Source organism: Dendropsophus ebraccatus, chromosome 7, assembly GCF_027789765.1.
Source record: "Dendropsophus ebraccatus isolate aDenEbr1 chromosome 7, aDenEbr1.pat, whole genome shotgun sequence".
Classification (NCBI taxonomy): Eukaryota; Metazoa; Chordata; class Amphibia; order Anura; family Hylidae; genus Dendropsophus; species Dendropsophus ebraccatus.
The window spans coordinates 82,738,078-82,758,376 of NC_091460.1; the positions used below are offsets into that span (position 1 = coordinate 82,738,078).

The following is a 20,299-nucleotide window of genomic DNA, read 5'->3' on the forward strand; positions in this document are numbered from 1 at the left end:
ACTGTAAATTCGCTCACCTCTAATTAGGATTAATGGGGTTGTACAGTCACTGGCTGCATCATTGTCCTGCCTCAGCTAGTAAATGGCTGTGAAAGGCAGTTCCTGCAGGGATAATGCATCTTCAGGAGCCAGGAGGTAGCCAAGAGGATAGGGAACGTTTCTGTGGCAGTTGTGGGGGTTGGGGTAGGTTAGTATACCCTCTTTTGTTATCTACCACTACCCCAGGCATTTGTAAATCATTTTTAATTCCCAGACAACCACTTTAAAGGGATTATCCAGCATTAGAAAAACTGCGCCAGTCTTGTCCTCCGTTTGCGTGTGGTATTGCATGTTTTATTAAAGTGAATGAAGCCAAGTTGTAATACAACACAGTATCTAAGGAATTGAATACCATGCAGCACTTTTTATGCTAAAAGTGGTTTATATAACCTAATGAGAAATTATTTAGAAACATACAATATTTATTTCTGGAGAAACATAATTTCTTTGGCACTCACAATTTAAAGCGAATGTACCATCAGGTAAGTTTTTATACGAATAGACCGGTGCTGCAGTCCTTTTTTTGAACCGCTGCCCGGTTTCCATGCAGGGCTTCCAAAAGGAGATTGTCACACTGGGGGCCGTTGAGCCCGCCTCCAGTGCTTCATGCTGGGCCGATGCCTGAAGACAGACCAACGCCGCGCACTGGTCTATTCATATAAAAATCTTAAAGCAATGTGCCTGATACATTCCCTTTAATTTTTCAAGTAAGAAATATAGGACATGCTGCCTGCTTATTTATTACTACTGTATAGGAGAAAATAACCAGATAACATTTCTGAAAATACATAGTATACCTTACATGTCTTTAAAAAAAATCTATTAAAAAGTGGTATTGCATATACATAATATTACAATATATAAACTTATAGCCCTAGACTAAATATTTACAAGTCCATTTTGGCAGTTTTATTGTTTTATAGGAAATCTATACATAATCTGCATAGTTATCTTGAGTCTTATATGAGCCTATATAATTATTATACAATGTAAGCAAAAGTGAGATAAAGCAGTATGAAACATGTTACCTTTACCTACACCCTTATATTTAGAGGATGAACTTCAGGTGAGTTTATTTTTTTACTTTTATTGCTGATTTTTGCCTTACACTTCTACCCCCCTCTTTACCTAGGAAATGCTTGTTTAGCCAATCACTGGCTGAGGTAGGTCATTGGCATTGATGATTGGCTGAGTGGGCATTTCCTATGTGTTGAGAGGAGGCAGCAGGAAATGGCACTGATGGGAGGCAGTGATGGGAGGATGGTGGCTGGTTTCATTCTCCCCTTTCATACCCCTTTTAAACATTGTATTCATGAATCCCTAAATTCCATGTAAATCTAGAGAATTGCCATAAGTAAATCCTAGTTCCATAAAGGTAGGGGAAATGTTGGTGGTATGAGGTATGCCCTGGCCATCCTCTTGAAGAAACGATTCCCATTTCTTATGGGTGAATGCTCTATTATGTCTGTACATCTTCCTGGGTTTATGTAGCCTCTATGGCTAGGCATGCTTGTCATGTAATGTCTCTTCATGCTGTGGGATGCTAGGTGGGCTATTCCAAGTTTTGCTCCAGTCCAATGTTTTTCATTTCCTTTAAACATTGTCTTTGTCCATCTTTCACAATGGATGTCTGCAGTTCTTGGATGTGTTTCCTATATACAAAATACCATTTAATAAATAACACACTGTCCTGTCAATATATCCCATCTTCTTGGAAATACCAAAGCACTCCAACCTGAAAAGACATAATGATATATTTGCATGATGAGTATGTGCAATAAGCAGATAAAAATAATTTCTCATTGTTTGGTTTATGGTACATGTAACATTTCCTTTAAAAAGTCTGTTCCTCCTTATGATCAGATTTTAAAGTATTTGTCCTTTAAGTTGATTTGTTACCTAAATTATCTTGGTGAATGTGTTTGAGGTATTTTTTGGTGATGGGGTGACATTAGAAAAAATCTGAAAATAAGTATCAAATAATGCTTTTGGCTTTATTTAGTTTTTTTTTTTTGTTTGTTTATTTTATTTGAGTCTTCCTCACTTCTACTCTTCCTTTGCCCCCGCCTTTAGGGAGTAGCTGATAAATGCAGACAATAGGTCTTGGACTAACAATGATTTCTTTCTGCGGGCTATTTTATTTGGCCTAACGGGGCGGTACGTTTACAGTGCAAGTTAAATACCCTTATATGCAACTGATACTCTGTTGCCCCTCTTAACTTCAATGGGGGCTGATGGCAAATATTTTTTTGTTGAAATCAGTCAAATTATCAGGTAACTCATTCATCAACCCTTTCAAAGCTTCAATAGGACTGCGGAAGCCCTTGAGATAGTAATGTTTTAATAGGCACAGTATCAGTCAATTAGTGGACTTGATATTTAACAAACAGAGTACTATCTTTTCAGTCCATTGCAATAATGTATCACTTGAACTGGTGCCTAGAGTGCTCAACTCACAAGATAACGTCATGATGCTAATTCTGTTTTCTGACCTAGTGCTGACAGAGAAGGGAGCGATGTACATGGAAACTGTTGAGACTTTTACTGTCTGCTGTGAACTGACACTGTGATATGATATAAAAACTGCCCTTTCTAATTATGTCAGTTGCTCCTTTTTGACTGCTTAAAAGTAAGGGACCTTTTACACAGGTAGTTTACAGGCTGATACGAGTGCCAATCAAATACGTATAAGTCAATTAGCACTAGCTGAAAGGACAGTTGAAACAGGCCAATTATTGAGAGTGAATCACCACACGACTAGAGATGAGCAAACCTCGAGCATGCTTGAGTCCATGTGAACCCGAACGTTTGGCATTTGATTAGCGGTGGCTGCTGAAGTTGGATAAAGCCCTAAGGCTATGTGGAAAACATAGATATAGTCATTGGCTGTATCCATGTTTTCCAGACAACCTTAGAGCTTTATCCAACTTCAGCAGCCACCGCTAATCAAATGCTAAACATTCGGGTTCGGATCGACTCGAACCCGAACCCGGTTCACTCATCTCTACACACGACCCATAGCTGATCAACAGCCGATTGTCTCATTTACATTGGGCAATAATCAGCCTGTCCGACCAATATTCATGCTTTGTTAGGCTAGGTCCACACAACGTATTAATTTAACGGTTGTTCTTTTCAGTGAAAAGGATGTCCGTTGGAAATTAAAATAATACATTTGCATTGATTCCAATGCAACAATGGCCATGGTGTATACACACAGTATACACTATGGCCGTTGATGAACTGTAGCTGCAGAAAATACTGAGCATGTCTATTTTCTACGGCTGCAGTTCGGCTGAAAATAGTTGTGCACACAATGTAAAGTACAGCTGTACTTTACATTGTATTTAATGCTTAATTGTATTGTGAGCACACCCAACAGTACCAGGCATCAAAATGTGAAAAAGACAATGTTCCTGCAGCCGAGATGGCAGTGTCAGCCACAGGAACATGTAATACAGCGGCCATAGTAAACTACGATCACTGTATTACATGTGTGAACATGGCCTTAAAGTGCTTAAGCTTGCAGTTCACTGTCATGTTAAAGGAAATCTGTTAGCTTTGAATCATGCTCAGAGCTCAAGGGTCAACAAGGCAGTCTGGACATGCGGCATGCACAACTCCTCCCTCCCCAATCCCTCCCTGCCTCAACTGATTTGACATACAAGGATTTGCTTCCAGCACTGTGCCTTGTACGTCAATCAAACAAGGCGGGTGGGGTGAGGGAAGAGATGTGTATCCTGTGGCTTTGAGCATGATATAAAGTAAATATTCTCTCTGTAATGTACAGCAAAGGATCAGTGGTCGTTTAATGAACTTTTTTCAAGGCTTAATGTGAGTGGCTGCGCAATTGCTGGATCATTCATGCAGCCCATAATATCGATTACTGTTGGTTGCACATCCCGCATTGGTGGCTCATCATGTAGATATGCAGCTGACCATCAGTTATTTTTAGGGCTATACCTCCCAGTGATTGTTTATTCAACAGCTGGTGACTAGGTATTTTACACTGAGTAGTAATCCGCTTATTCAGCTGATAATTTTCCGGCGTAAGGCCCGTTCACACTGAGGAATCCCGCCCTGCTCAGTGTCCTACAGTGAGTGAATGACAGGGCATGGGCGTGTCTGCTTCCTCCCCTCTCCGCCTAAAGAAATGACATTTCTTTGAGCGGAGAGCGCTGGGAGCGGACGCGCGCCCTCCCATTCACTCACTGCAGGACACTGAGCACGGCGGGATTCCGAGGCAGAGTCCATAGGCTCTTTCTGGTACTGTAGATCAGCCCCATTCACTTTAATTAGAATACATTACAATACTAGACACAGCCAATGGACTAGAATGGTGATGTTTCTGGAAAGAAAAAAAAAGTTCCCTCTAACCTCAGACATCATTTCAAAGGTTCTGTCTTCATTGTTTTGCTATGCTTCAAAAAAGACTGACATTTAGTAATGGATCTGTCAAGTTATAAACTGAGATGATTATTCAAATGAATACATTTAAATTGTAGATTTACTAGCACTCCTCTATTGCCTATAAGGATCTATCTGCAAAATGTTGGGTGCCTATGTACAAGTATATACTTTTCTAATGGATAAAGGACAAGAGGTTCTCATTTTCTGCTTTATTTAGGTAATGTTCCTAGTAAAAATGGAAAATAGAGTTAAAAAAAACCTTCATGTTAAGGGCCTGCTATATGTTCTAGACCTGTCTCTTCTTTGCCTTGTGATTGATGTCCCATAAGCATAAAACAAATGTCCCAAAATGATCATTTTCAGCTGAGCACAGGCTGGGAGTATTAAGCATGTTCATTTGTCTTGGGATAATGTGGCGATAAGGATCTGATTTACTTCACAACAATTATTTTTCCATTTCTTCTTAGCTAAATAACATATTTCACCTTGAATAATGATAGTGCACAACATAAACTTTTACATCTGGTGTAAAGAAGGGAAAAAAGGTCCCTTGAATGAAACCCTGTATCATGTTACTAAGTTGTTGGGTAGCTGGTCTAAAATATTATGTTATTTTGTGATCTCTATCTCTAGACTAGTTCTAACGTACAAAGGACGATCAATCTGTTTCAGGGGCAGAATATTTATTACTGTTGTATCTGTGTATAGGAAAGATGAATGACAATTGGTAAGTCTACCATCATAGCACAATAGATTTTTCCACGCTTGTTAAGTTTTCCTTCTACAGAAATTTCTGTCAGAGCTCCACTATATATGGACGATAGAGACGTATAAATTAGAGATGAGCGCCCATCAAACATACTTGAGTCCGATCATTTGGTATCTGGATATCGGTGGCTGAAGAAGTTGGATGCAGCTGGGCAGCCCTAAAAAAAGCTGTAGACTACACCAGTGCTTCTCAAACTGTGAGGCGCCCCCTATTTGTTGGTGAGGCCCAGCTTAGAAGGCAGTTCTCACAAAAGTGACCATAAGCTGCACAATCCTTTCCCTGACTCCAACAAATCTCTGCTTTAGGAACATTATTGACTCATTTTGTACTTATTTTACGTTAAACAGAGATTATGAGACAAATAGAGGGTAGACTGAGCTATAGTTTTTATGTTTGCATGGACTTCTACCATAGATGGTGAGGCCCCAGCATCCTCTTGGTCAATCTGGTGAGGCCCAGGCATCATTTTGTCTGTTGGGTGAGGCTCCAGAAGAAAAAGTTTGAGAAGCACTGGTCTACACTATTCTTGCAGACAAAAATTACGGAAAGCCAGTGTAACCAAAAGCCTTAGTATAAGAGCAAAAGTATAGAAAAGTAAAAAATACAGTATATTATTTACACGAAGGCACTCTGCTTAATGTAAAACTTCCAGTGGGAAAAACCCAGATGTCATTGTATGCGTTGAGAGTTTTCTGCTTTTCATACGATCACACTGTGGTAACTTTAGTTTTACGTATATTTTCAGATTAACCCTGGAACTCCAAGTTGTCATGATGAACATGCAGTCAAAAAATGAGCACGAGACATCCAGCCCTGCCGCATCTGTAGATGAATGACTTGTGGCTTGCACTTGGAATGCAATGGCGGCTTTTTCTAGTATTTTTACAGATGACTCCCAGTAACCTGTTTACCTCGTGTGGACGCCTCATTAATTTGTTTTGTGCGTGTTCTCCTAACTGGTAAATGTGCAAATGATGCTCAGTTAGTAAGCCTGTGTAAAACCATTGCAGGATTAGATGTCCTGGACAATACCACTACTTAACAACCTCTGTGACAAGGTGCTGGTATTTATGTGCCCCTGACCTGCCCATATTCATCATTCTGAGTGCAAGCTTCCCAGGAGTCCAATTTTACTTAATCATGTGGTTCTTTTGTCATGTGGACATGTTCCCATTAGGGATTAGAATGAATCCACCAACTCAATTTCAATTGGGAAACCAAGCCTCATTGAGGCAGGGCGTATACGAGTGTCAGAATGATGGTCTTAGGTTCCTGTAATTGTGACGGTACATTATAATGGATGCTTAAAAAAAAGCCGATTTTCAGTGTATTATTAGGTACGTTAATTGGTACAGAAACCATTGATATCATCCTGCTATGCCTTGTATGGTACTGCCCCCATTAAAATTAGAAACTCCCTTCTGAATGATGATGTAATTCAAACATTTCTCTGTTACATTCCTTACATTGTATTAAATATTGCAAATTCAAGTATTTTAACTGCATGTGCCAGAGTATAATGTTCTCGAGAGGATATTTCATAGAGAACGAGGATGCTTCTATATTACATGGGCATCATGACCAGTTAATGTAAAGACAAGGGATATAATATATATATAGTCAATATTCCTATAATTGTATTGATGGGGATGATCGGTCTTTTTTGTTTTTATTTTTATGATTTTCTAAAAGCTGTACACTGCACTTATTGCTGTTTATCCTCTCATAATGAGTGCAAACCAGAAAATGAAGTGTAAACTGAATCTAACAATGTACAGTTCCCTCTGGTGGGGTGAAGGTCTTGGAATTGCTGCACTTTGCCCCAGGCCTGACTATCTTGTTCTATTATCCATTTGTCTAAATAATTACCAATCTATTGTTAGATTAAACAAACCACTATGATTATCACACTATGACCTTATCACTACTGAATTTATTGGGTGTTTTCACTGAGCCAAAGCCTTGGCTATTTCCCATTGTGTGCTTTTGCTACTTAAGGGACTGTATGTTGCAAAATGCCTTTGGTTTTGGTCTTTTTTGTATTATGATAATGTGGCAGATGTAGCTGGACTCTTAACTGTCTTTGGAGTTACATTAATTTGTACATCATGATACTTTAGTCATGTTTGAGACCACTTAAATGCGTTTCTCCAACTCACTTGTTATTTTCTATCTTGCATATAGGGGACAACTTTGCAAGTTGTGAATACCCTTGTAACATATACTATATAAAATAAAGCTATTTGCTAATCTTGCTCCACACTCTGGAATTTTATTATAATCCTTTGAAGCATGGTATTCTTCCTTTGCTGAGGCAGCATTACGCAGGGGCTGGCATTCTGTTTCTGGGGCCGCAGCATACAATCATTCCCAGGCACTTATGCCTGAAAAGCAGCCACACACCACCAGTAAGGAGTCTGATGTTGTGGGCCCCAGCCACCCACCCATGATAGACATGTGCTTCCCTATGCACAGGGCTCCAAGAATCTATGGGGGAGATTTGTCTAACATAGTGTAAAGTACCTAATTTCTCCCATGAGATTTTGCAGCCCTTATTCTTATTAGATGGTTAGAAAATTGATATTAAAATGTGGTGCTTGTTTTGCCCCTGCTACTGAGCCCTATCCACTTTGTTTTGCTGAAAGTTTTTTGAGTAACATAAAAGTGGAAAAAGTCTCACATTTTATGCTAAGTGAATCTGCACAAGGGTTAGCGACTTCTTTTTGTTGTGACACTGGTATAATTAAATACAACCAAAGAAACAGGGAATGTGTTATATATATTAGATGCACAAACAAAAAATGAGGATCAAAAATGAAAATGAAAAATAAGTTCATCCAAAAGTGCCAAGTGCTATAGCCTCAAATGGTTATCATGTAAATACATAAAAGGATAAAGACACTTAGACGTATAATTAAACACAAAGATAGCAACAAATAATTTCATCCAAAAGTGCCAAGTGCCATAGCCTATTATCACAGTTGTCCACTCCTGATGAAGTTATGGGAACATAACGGAACGCGTGGGGTTTAGGTGATATTGTACCAGGAGGGTTGCATGTTGCTTCATGTGATATTAGGCTATGGCACTTGGCACTTTTGGATGAACTTAGTTATAAGAACCATTAGAGGCTATCTATTCCCTCCCCCTGGTATTGTGGTGTTACCCCAATGATTGTGGGGGCCACCAGTCTGCATACTTGATCTTTTGTGGTTAATTTTAAATGGTTTTAACTTTGTTCGTGGTGTTTTAATAATAAAGATTTTTAATTTTTGATCCATTTGCACCACTTTATGTGATATGTAGCTGTGCCCACCATAGCCCATCTTTATTGTACAAACTGGTATATTTAAAGTGTATTTTTGTTAGATGAATTCCTTATTGCAGTCCATGGGTGACTGCTTATCACAATTTACTAACACTATCTAGAACCGTTATATTCTACCATGTAACGTTAATATGACATTAATACCGATCATGATGAAATTACTACAACACTTAGAAGAAGTGATGTTATTCCCATTCCCAACCTAATACTGACCTCAGAAGGCCTCAATGTTCATTATATAGATCTCCTGAATGTGGAAGTAGCTTACAGGTTATTACTGTGTACCTTAGAGAAAACATATGCTTCTGTTTAAATGAGACTTCAATTAATCAAAAAGCCTGATTAAAAGGAGGTCGTAACCTCTCTTATCCAAATTGACAAATACTTCATGCCTGATATATGTCCGTGCATTAGACCTACAATCTGTAAAGACCAAAGGGTTTTTTTTTAATCAGAAGGTATTCCCAATGGAGTAATAGAAAATGATAAATCAGCAGTTTTTAATGCATAAATGTTGTCAGTGTGTTTAAATGTATGCATATTTTTATAGCATTTGATGTTTTATATTCATTATCTGTGGTTATGCAGCTGTATTTTGTATAATTAAAGTGTCCAATGCTGAACTATATCTGTGCTCTTATATCTATGTTTGTATACACTTATTTTGCTGTTGGGGAATATACATTTGTAATGGGTGTACAATGAAGCACAGTACATTTTTCTACCAAAGACTTCTGTTGGTGCGGTATTGCAGCTTTGTAGACAAAGAACAATGATATCAGCTCACCATAAAAAGTTCACTCTGTATAATGGAGGCTCTCCAGGATGGAAGCACGTGAGATCTTTACTGCGGGCCGTTCCCCGTTAGTCCATAGCATAGAAAGAGAGGTGGCGATCTCCAGCTTCGTAAAACGTAACTTCTTTATTTAATTAGGCATCAACATAAAAAACGAACATTTAAAAACACGCTGACGCGTTGCGAGGTAGACCCTCTTAATCATGGCCATGATTAAGAGGGTCTACCTCGCAACGCGTCGGCGTGTTTTTAAATGTTTGATTTTTATGTTGATGCCTAATTAAATAAAGAAGTTACGTTTTATGAAGCTGGAGATCGCCACCTCTCTTTCTATATTACAGCTTTGTACAGCTTAAAAGTTGCATATCGAAGGACAAAAGTGCTGCTATATAGGAGACATACCTTTATAAATTCTTGCTACCTATCTAAGCAAACCATTGAATCACTGTAGATGGATTTCACTGGGTCATACCATAATTACTAAATATAAGTCTATTGCGGTAAAAGGCAATAATGTGAACTCTTTACTTTACGGAGGAGCATAACTTCTTGATATTGGTGTTAATTTAGTGAATTAGGTCTTATATAGATACCTCAAGGGAAGGGCACTCTGGAGTGAAGAGGCATACACCTTTTCAGGAAACAGTTGTGTCTGTGCGGTCTTCTCCGTTGACCATGGTTTGCTGAAATAAGAAGCACATGGTTAAAAATATGAAAAAACCTTAATGATTTAAAGGGGAATTATCAGCAGGTTAGACGGATCAGTGCTATGGGGGCGTGGCAGTGCTTCTAACAGTGCCACAGTGCTCCTAGTGGTCTTACAGAATCATGGAGCACTGGAACAGCACAGAGGATGCTTGCACTATAGGGGGCTATCAGCAGGTTAGACTAATAGTTCCCCTTTAAGTATAGAATAACAAATGTGTTTTTTTAACACTTTCTGTGATTTTTTAGATTTTTTTTCAGTACTTTTTTTTATACATAATTAATTGATCCAAAGTCTTTAAAAGAAATGGAGTGATAAATGAATATAACTCATTTTTCAGCCTTATCATATAATTATTTGTAGTAATAAATTCAACTGTCTGCAATACAAACATGGAACACAAATAATAGATGGCGTGTACTTCTTATTCTTACTCTTACAGTGTACTTCCCATCTTACTTTTACAGTGTCACATGGCCACTGACTGCATCAATTTCTCAAATATAGGCCGATAGACTGAAATGTAAGGCTGTTGACTCTTTTACTTTTACTGGCTAGCAAACAAGGGTTAAATAATCCAGAGGGACCCCTTTAGATAGTTTCCCCATTTGCATTCTCTTGTTTAAAGCATTGTGAAGAGATTGCATTTGAACAATGGAATTTTCCTTGGACAATTACCAGAATTCTGCCCATTGCATAGAGGACATAGTAAGCAATAGGGGCAAAATGGTCCCATCTGTGTGTGGTAATTGTAACTGAAATCAAATGTTTACCTATACCCTAGCACAGTGTTACAAATTAAATAGCTCAAGCATGGTAAACTAATTTGAATAATTATAATTGGCCAAGGCTGGACTTAGATTAGTGTAAACAGGTGCACAGTTGCCTGCCACCAGAGCTCCTCGCATACATGGCGGCATTTATATTCAAATAAAACTAGGACTGTGCTGTTAGTCCTTTAAATCCAAGCCCATAATTTGCATACGATACAGAGGGTTATGACCAGCTTACAACTCAATACATGCAAATTGTAGTAAGCTCTAAGGTAATTCCATTTTTTTTTTATTCATTATGCCATTGTGGTATAGATAAGTAGGACCACTGAAGACTTCTGTTAAAGTACAAGAATCCATCTGACCTTTAAATATACCTTATAGAGGATGTACCACCAGGTACATCCTCTTTAACCTGAACCGACGGATAGAATGTCACCGTCACGGGGAAGCCGGTGCCGCGGTCCGTTCTTCGGAATGCGGCCCGGTTCCCGTGCACGGTGCCGTTCTATGCACCGGAACTGGCAAGTGCTCAAGCACTGGAGGTAGGCCGGCCCGCCCCCAGTGGGAGGGAATTCCCTCCCCTCTATGACGCAGCTCCATTCCGTGACGGCGCCGTTCGATCCGTCGGTTCAGATTAAAGAGGATGTACCTGGTGGTACATCCTCTTTAAAGGAGTATTGTATTGCCCCCCCCCCCCAAAGTCATACAAATCCCCAACATACACTTTTTACGGGAAATGCTTATAGTGCCCTGTGCCCTCAGTGTCCCTCTGCCATCATCCTCTCCAGCAGCCACAGCCCGCACAGCTCTGGGAGTCGGGTCGTGACATCACCATTTTATCCAGGAAGTGAAGCCGTGATGCAGTAGTAAGTGCAGGGAAAAATGCACTTTATACGCATTTCCCATGAAAAATTATCTGCCATGTGCATCTTGCTGCTTGTATATTTCCACCCTAATTCTCCTGGTAAATGTACAACTGCTCTAATGCTCCCCATTTTACTTTGTTTACTTTGCCGCAATGCTTACATGCTGTATACCCATATGACCAATTCAGGTGATCACTGGCCTTTTTGGCCTTATACTTGCCCTATGCACTGCTAACGCTACCTGCACCTGTTCATCTGCAATGGTGGTTTAGTTTGGGGCCTCCATCACATATTCTGTTCAGCAGTGGAAAATGGAGTCAGCTGTTCTACTGCACAACAGACACCAAAAGATGGTGAAAAACCATAATTAGGGTCTATTGGGATTGCTGCTTGTGTCAGTCATTTTTGCTGGATTTCAATGGGACAAAGAAATACTGCACACAGCGTTTTTTGTCAGGTTATTTAAACGATTTATGCGATCGCCACAAATTTATCCTCTGATGAAGATGTGAACCCAGACTAGTGATTGCTTGCAATATAAAATAAATACCTGGATACATCATGGCTGCAGTAAAGTAAACAAAGACCAGCTGGGAGCGACGGAGTCTGTGGGAAGCGGATTTATCAGATAAGAACAGATTCTTTTTATAGCACTTGGAAAATGGCTAAAATATGGATAAACATTTATAGCATATGACTAGTGCCATCATTTGATGTGCTTACTTAACTGCTGACTAACCTTCCTTACTCAGGTTCATGCACACAAACAGTTAACTCTCATCCACAAACAACAGACTGAGAAACAGCTCCTTTTGGCTAATATCAAATTGATATACCTTAAAGGAGAAGTTTTTAAAATCCATTAGGGGCAGGGGGAATGTGATAACAAGTACATACTTACCTTTTCACGTGCCTGCGTGCGGTGAGCGGCGGGCCCGGCCTCAGGACCCCCGCCGGGCTCCAGAATCTCTGGTGTGTACATGTCATGACCCGGCTGATGGACTGGCCGCTCAGCCAGTCAGTGACTTGTGAGGGATGGCGCTCCAGTCACTGATTGGCTGAGTGGACAGTCCATCAGCCGGGACAGGCATTTTGGCGGGGGTCCTGAGGCCGGTCCCGGCATTCACCTCGGGCACAGAGAGATGTAAGTTTATACCTTCAGGAGAGGTAAGTTCATCAAATTCCCTCCTGTGCTCCTGTCAAAATCATTCTCCGACATATTTATGCACAGAAAGCTGTTTGGGTAATTTCCTGCACATACAATACATATAGGGGGAAATTTATCAAATATGGTGTAAGGTGAAACTGGCTCAGTTGCCCCTAGCAACCAATCAGATTCCACTTTACATTCCTCACAGACTTGTTTGGAAAATGAAAGGTGGAATCTGATTACTGGTTACTAGGGGCAACTGAGCAAGGTTTACTTTATACCAGGTTTGATAAATCTCCCCCATAGTTTTTACTTAAACTCAGTACCATGATTTGATTTGGTTTGGATTATTAAGGTAAGTAACATACTTGCTTGCCCGATTACCGTTTGGTTTAATAGGTCATAATAAAAGGCGAATTTTGGGGCAGTGGATGTCAACAAGGATGTTCCTATTCACTGATATAACTGATCAAATTAATACCTGATGTTATGTCTAGAATAGAGTCTGATGGGTGTGGCACATGGTACAGGAACTCTCTGTTTGACATTCATTGTGATATACACCACCCTCTCAGGCTCTGCTTATATCTCCTTTGCCAAGTGTATTCCTTTAAAGAATACATATCTCTTTAAAATCTTTTGACATGTCCTGTTTACATTCATTTCTACTCAACATCACTCAGTTCTTCTTAGAGAGACTGTGGCACCTAGTTAGGATATGTTCACATAGGCAACTATGCCCAAAAATGTGTGGTTGGCACCTCCCACTGATATAAAAAAAAATATGTTGTTTTTAGAAAAACAATAAACATAAAGCCATGTATGTCTGCTATATGCTGGACATGCACCTATTGTTAAATAGGACCTCTGCCCCACAGCTCTCTCTAGCTTGCTTGCAGAAACTGAAGGTGGAGGGGGGCCAAAAACAGTTAAACGCACTATGGTATGCAGGTAATGTAACAACTTTAGATGTTAATGGGAGTTGTGTGAAGAGTGAAGCACACCAAGCTACAGTCTCTGTAACTCCTGAGTTAATTAAATAGTGCAGCTCTTGGTGCTGCACTGATAATGCTATGCCATTAACCTCCATAGGAGTTATGCAAAATGCATAAAACAGTCTATTCAGCTGCTTTCAGCTTCCTCTCCGCCTCCGGCTTTTGCAAGCAGACCAAAGGGGACTGGGGATCCCTTGATCTCAAAAAAGGTGTAGCTCCGAGAGGTGGGACCCACATCTTACAGTCACATCAAATGTTGACATAGGAATACCCCGCTAAGCTGGCCATGCAAGTGAGAACTTATTCCACTAACAACTTTTTTTTATTAGGATGAGAGCAAAAAGCTTCTACCAAACAATTCTGGCAGTGTCTTATTTGGAAGAGAAAATTAGGCATATGGAAATACAGCGTGCTGTGATCTCCTGACATCTAATGTTGGAGACAAGTCGGTAAGACACTTATACATGAAAAACCATTGGGCGGTGCCAGCGTAACCACACCATTAGAACCAAAACAAAATCAATCTCTGTTGACCAATGGCGCAACAATTTTATGTAAATCTTTTTTGTTGTGTGTCTATGGTTCATTCTTGCTAGAATAGTTAACATCTTCTCCTATGGCCACGGCTACCAACCATTTCATACTGAATGAATATGAATGTGTCTTAGATAGTAAAGAACCTCCTCTGTAAGTGTACAAAGGTGCAATAGTCCTGTATTGACCAGGTGGAATTCAGGATAGATACAGGGTTTTCTTTGAGCTGCTGATTTAAATCTATGTTGATCTCTTGCTATTGTGCTGGACACCCGTCACCATTTGATATGTATTTAGATTCCACTAAACCTTTGTTAAGCAGCAGACTGTACTCCATCCATCGTAGAGAACATTGTTGTAATCTTCTTCTATAGCCCCCTTCCTCCATGCTCTCCGTTTTGTTATGCAGAGTGCAGTCCTTGCACTAAGCTACTGCTTACTTGGGAATATCACGAACATATAGTAAATTATAGATTCAAGCTTGGTTTAAAATCCATAATATGCCATATAAATACATTTTCTGGGTATATACATGTGCTGTAATTTACATTATGCACAAATGTAGCACTTCTAGATTACTATGTAACGAATAACTTTGTGCACCAGTCCTATGGAAGACCACAGGCATAGTATAATATCACAATGGCCTACTTCACTTACATCTGTACCATACATAACTGTTACAGTATATGTGGCATGCAATACTGGTATATGAATGTATCTGTGTTATGGAGGGTGTGTATTAAACTTTACTATAAACAGTAGTCAGTGGATTCCAAAAAATACAAATTTCATTCCTTTTGTGTCATTTACTAGCAGAACTAAATTATTCAAATTCTGCAAAGTACTAATGTAACATTAATGCATTTGTAGCAATGCAAGACATTACTATAATCATCTAGTCAGACAGAACCACTTTGATTTGTGAATAATTGCTTACATTATGTGTATTTCATGCCGTCAGTTGCTGTAAGGATGTACAAGATGGCTAAAGATGTCAGATACAGAGCATTATTTTGACTATGTTCATCTCCAAATTACCAAGAATTGGTTTCTTACGTAGTCTAGCCAAGGCAAAACAACCAATTTATAAGACCAGCGTTGGGGTCTTCTATACCTACATCTTAGATGAATGCACAAAGGGGGGTCCTAAAAATATTTGCACAGAGAGATGTGTATAGGGGTGTTTTCACAAAATGCTACCAGCATCATGTTAATCTGCCACACCATTTCCTCTGTGCAAGAGTAATCATTCTACTATTATACCTTCCCCCTGGTATGTATACAGTATATGACTGTTCTCCACAGTTATAGAGTAGTAAATGTTTAACTCTGAGCAAAATGATACAGGCTTAGAAGTACTTCACATTCCCCAAGCATTATCTAATATATCAGGTGTGTAGCCGTTAACCTACATTACTATATGATCCACAGGCAGATGTTTTCGATAGATAGATAGATAGATAGATAGATAGATAGATAGATAGATAGATAGATAGATAGATAATTTATGGATATGGATAATTTATGAATATTAGGATATAGATATAATAATCCAAATTACCCATAGATTTTACCATTTTATGAAGTATATATTATTTGACATAATATTAAACTATGTTGTGCCATATTTCATTACAGTCTAAAAAGATCATATGTTAAACAAGCATATCACTACATAAAGTTTATAAAACTTTTCTATATAAAATAAAAACAGCAAGAAGTGTGGAAAACTAGGATGGAAATGAACACTAGTATTTACCTTACTTTAAGGCTGTTACCTTTTCATTCACTATCTGGGAGCCAATATCTTAAAGCAATGCCAAAACCTCTATCCAATATAATAAAGTTGTAAAACAAGACTTAAAATAAAAGCTAGGGAATAATGTACAGACGTAAAATATATACAACATCAAATTTTAGCATATCCTATTTTTTCAGTTGATTTTTTAAAGTATACATACAAATGAATAATACAAAAATAAAAATATATACATTTTTAAATGAAGATAATTTAAAATCTAGAAATTGTATAATTGTATAATTTATAAAAGCTAGAAATTGATAGTTCTAAATTGCTGTTATTGCTAACTGAGCCATCAAAAAGTATCAGAAACTGAAAACTCTCAATTTTTATGTTTTTTCTAAATAAAATTTTCTAAATTTCATTAAAATGGGGGAAAAATGTGTTTTCTCACCTGGTCTCTGTCCATGAATAAGGAGCAAACTCATCAGGATGATAAATAGAATGTAAAATAATTTCTGAAATTTCATTTTTCCTTTTGGGAATTGAAATCCCTGGGAGATGTCGAGCTGATGTATCAATTCCTTGAAGCTGCTTTCAACTAACTGGACTGAGAGTGAGGTGATTGCTGCATATCCCTGCAAGGTTAATGATCACAGGAGACAAGGTTAAAGTGCCTCCCACTTTGCCTTTCCCTCGCAACAAGACTATGGCTCTTACTGCTCGCTCTCTTCTTGTATACCTAGATAAATACTGGCCTCCAGAATAAAAGTAAACAGTAGCTGCTACCAATCTATATGGCTGTAGAAACAAAGAGAGGTCTTCTCTTTAAATACCACCCATCCAGGGAGACCTATGCAAAGTAAGTCATGATGCTCTTACATTTGCAACTGTTTAAACTTTGCATCGCCCATATTGGTCCCATATGCAGCAAAGCAATGGAAATGACAGGAAGTCCCATCTATTGTCCCCACTTTGAAAGAATCCTGGAGCACTCACTTAAAACCCCAAAATGCTTTGTAAGAAAACTTACTGCTCCAGTGATTTATCTTTTACTGAGGTATCCGCAAAGTGGCATCCATTGAAAACCTGTGGAGAGCTAGACGTAATCCCACAGCATTGTGTGCTTGAATGGGAGTTGGGTGCAGCCTATCCTGAGCTGAATGGTGGATTCACTGACCCAATGATAGTGTCTTCCTTTTAGACTGACATTTTCTAACCAACTTCAAAAAGAAATACTTTTGCTCTACAGCTCGGAAGATATCTCCTGACAACAAAGGTGAAACAAGTGATGTTATTGGGGAATTGCGCTTTCACTGTGTCATATATCACCACAAGTGTATGTGTATGCTCTTTAGAGGACTCCAATGCAGGTGCTCTGTGTCTGTTTACACTGTTTTGTCCCCCACAGGACGTTCAAGTGGCCAGTGATTTAAAGGCAAATGGCCTTGCAGGCATTTACATTAAAATCTAGGAGGCTTCCAATGCTTTCAATAAAGAACACAATAGCCTTAAGGTTATATTCAATTTCATTATGATAGCAGCATTGACATTTTTATGCTGGCAATTCTGGTACATGGTCTCCATGCTTCACTCAAGATCCTCACAACCTAAGAAGATAGAGCGATTAAAGGTCACCAGATACCACACAGAGATATCAAAAATAGAAAAAGCTGCATTTCCCTGCTGTCTAGCCTTGCTTTAAACAGTTGTGCCCGAGGCTCCTATGTTAAATAGAGCCCTGAAGATGACCCAGAGGTACAGGATTGTACGCCTGTCTATTCTGATCTTGATTTATACTCTTCTTTCAAAGCCTCCTTTTCTACATTTAAACATGCCTTAGGCATTATAAGGGAATATACTTTCAATGGTCACCCCTTAAATTTACTCTTTGACTTGCCTTAAAAAGACCAATCACAGAAAACCAAATAAAATTAAAATAAAATTGCAAACAAAAATGTTCTCTACATTTGGTAGTATTACCTTGCATTTTGGATAGCTAAACAACTTTCTCTCCCAATCCACACATACAGATATAGCCATGTACAGTTGTAGCCACCATGTACTGTACATATGAACATTGTTATGCTATAACATTGCTGTCAGACTCTGACATTTCCTTGTCTCCCTGAGAACAAATTTGATGGACCCTTCTTTCTAGGGATAGCTGCCACTTGGGATCACGCATTAGGTGGCTGCCTGGGTGATCGCTGATCGTCCGGGCAGCCCATAGGATACAAAGGAGCGACGGCAGAAGATCGTTGCTGTATCAGTCGCTTGTTTTTCAACATGTTGAAAAACAAGTGACTGCAACGATCAGCCGACATGAAAGATGTCGGCTGATCGTTGCACTCTATTCCACGGGATGATTATTGTCCGTAGCGGCCGATATCGGCCGATATCGGCCGATAATCGTTCTGTGGAATGGGGCCTTTACCAGACAGGTTGGCGCTCGCTTGCTCCTCAGTATCAGGCTGTGTACTAGGGTTTTTAACCCAGCAGTTTTGCCTCTTCATTTTAGCAAGCAATGGGGGTCCCCACTCATGAAAACTTCTTACATGCCACCATTATATAGTTGGTACAATTGAAAAAAGACATGACCATCAAATTTAAATTTAAATTGGTACTGCAGTGAAAAAGTAATTTCATCCTACGAGCATGAGGCTGGTAAAGGTAAATTGCTGCCTAGGTCCCCCTGCTTGCCGAGCGCTCTGTTTTCCCAATACCATACAAAGAGACGACAGGGCACTACTGTTAGATCAATTCAAAAGTGAATAAAGAGTAAGGGGTGCTCAACCCAAAATGACATAAAAAAGCCAACCAAGCCAAAGAAAAAGAGTATGTCATATAAATATGGGTGGCACATCCAAAATAATAAATGACTGTATTTCTCATAAGTAAATGCAATATATCTTTATTGGTATATCAAAAAACTACAAGTGCAGGACAAACATCTAAAAACATTTGAAAAATTTAAAAAATTTCATTGGACCGGGCAAGGTGGCTACGGTACCAAGACACCACGACTGGTACAAGTGTAATCCCCCTCCTATAGATGCAAATAATATACAATGATACAAAAAGGATGATAAATGTATAATTGTGCACAACTGTATCTCAATCTAAATTGACACAAAACCTGAGGTAACCCTTGAGAAAGTCTCGTGATAGAGACGGAACGCGTGGGGTTCTCAGACCCCGACATGGACCACGACATCCCTCCTATGGTGAAATCTGTCTTTACTTTACATTTCTGTGCATTTTTTCTATTTTCTCGAGTTACCTCAGGTTTTGTGTCCATTTCAATTTAGATTGAGATACAGTTGTGCACAATTATACATTTATCATCCTTTTTGTATCATTGTATATTATTTGCATCTATAGGAGGGGGATTACACTTGTTCCAGTCGGGGTGTCTCGGTACCGTGGCCACCTTGCCCGGTCCAATGAAATTTTCTCTGTTTTTAAATGTTTTTAGATGTTTGTCCTGCACTTGTAGTTTTTTGATATACCAATAAAGATATATTGCATTTACTTATGAGAAATATAGTCATTTATTATTTTGGATGTGCCACACATATTTATATGACATACTCTTTTTTTCTTTGGTTCTGTTTTCACAATACATTGCTACTTCCAGTCCCTGGTGCAGCCCAGTAAGACAAGCTGATTCACACTGGGGTTTGTAGATGGTTTGGATGTATATTTCCTAATATAAGATTATGAGTATCTCTTAGACTTACATGAGGAAAGTTACTTCAAGTTCACACAGCAAGCAAAGTGTGAATTAACACTGCAGTGGTGGCTAGAGCAGACATCATAATGGGGGAAAGAGTGTAAGTGGGGGAGCAGGGCAGTCATTTACCCTTCCCAGCCTTATGCTAGGAGGTTAAATTGACAATAACGCTGAGGTGCCTCATTATCCAAGCAAGGAACATATGGATTATTAATATATATATTTTTAGAGTGCAGAAGGCAGAGGGGCTTAGGTGCTTCATTTCTCTAATGGTCTGGACATCTTTTATAGAGAGAAAAGTGAAAGTGAAGGTGGGTAGGAATCAAATTCAACCTCTCCACTCTTTGTTATTGTAAGTGGAACGAGGAGGGGTAGGGGATGACCCCTTGTTAAGACGAGGGGTCTGGCTGCTAGCAGACACAATTCTTGCCACTGACAAACAAACTTTAG

General features: G+C 39.1%; 1 protein-coding gene across 1 annotated transcript; it reads right to left on the reverse strand.

Moving 5' to 3' along the window:
• Positions 1-475: 475 nt before the first annotated feature.
• On the reverse strand, positions 476-16,693 carry APELA (apelin receptor early endogenous ligand). The gene is made up of 3 exons (XM_069976610.1): positions 16,568-16,693; positions 9,936-10,025; positions 476-1,774 (listed from the first exon to the last, which is right to left on the reverse strand). The coding sequence occupies exons 1-2, from the start codon at positions 16,641-16,643 to the stop codon at positions 9,937-9,939; spliced, it is 165 nt and encodes a 54-aa protein (XP_069832711.1). The 5' UTR covers positions 16,644-16,693; the 3' UTR covers positions 476-1,774; position 9,936.
• Positions 16,694-20,299: the final 3,606 nt, after the last annotated feature.

Bases quoted from the DNA above. Each gene is read 5' to 3' on its own strand.
- APELA (XM_069976610.1), bottom strand. From the start codon at position 16,643: ATGAAATTTCAGAAATTATTTTACATTCTATTTATCATCCTGATGAGT. The intron at 10,026-16,567 runs GTGAGAAAACAC...TTCTTATTTCAG, and splicing joins TATTCATGGACAGAGACCAG to CAAACCATGGTCAACGGAGA.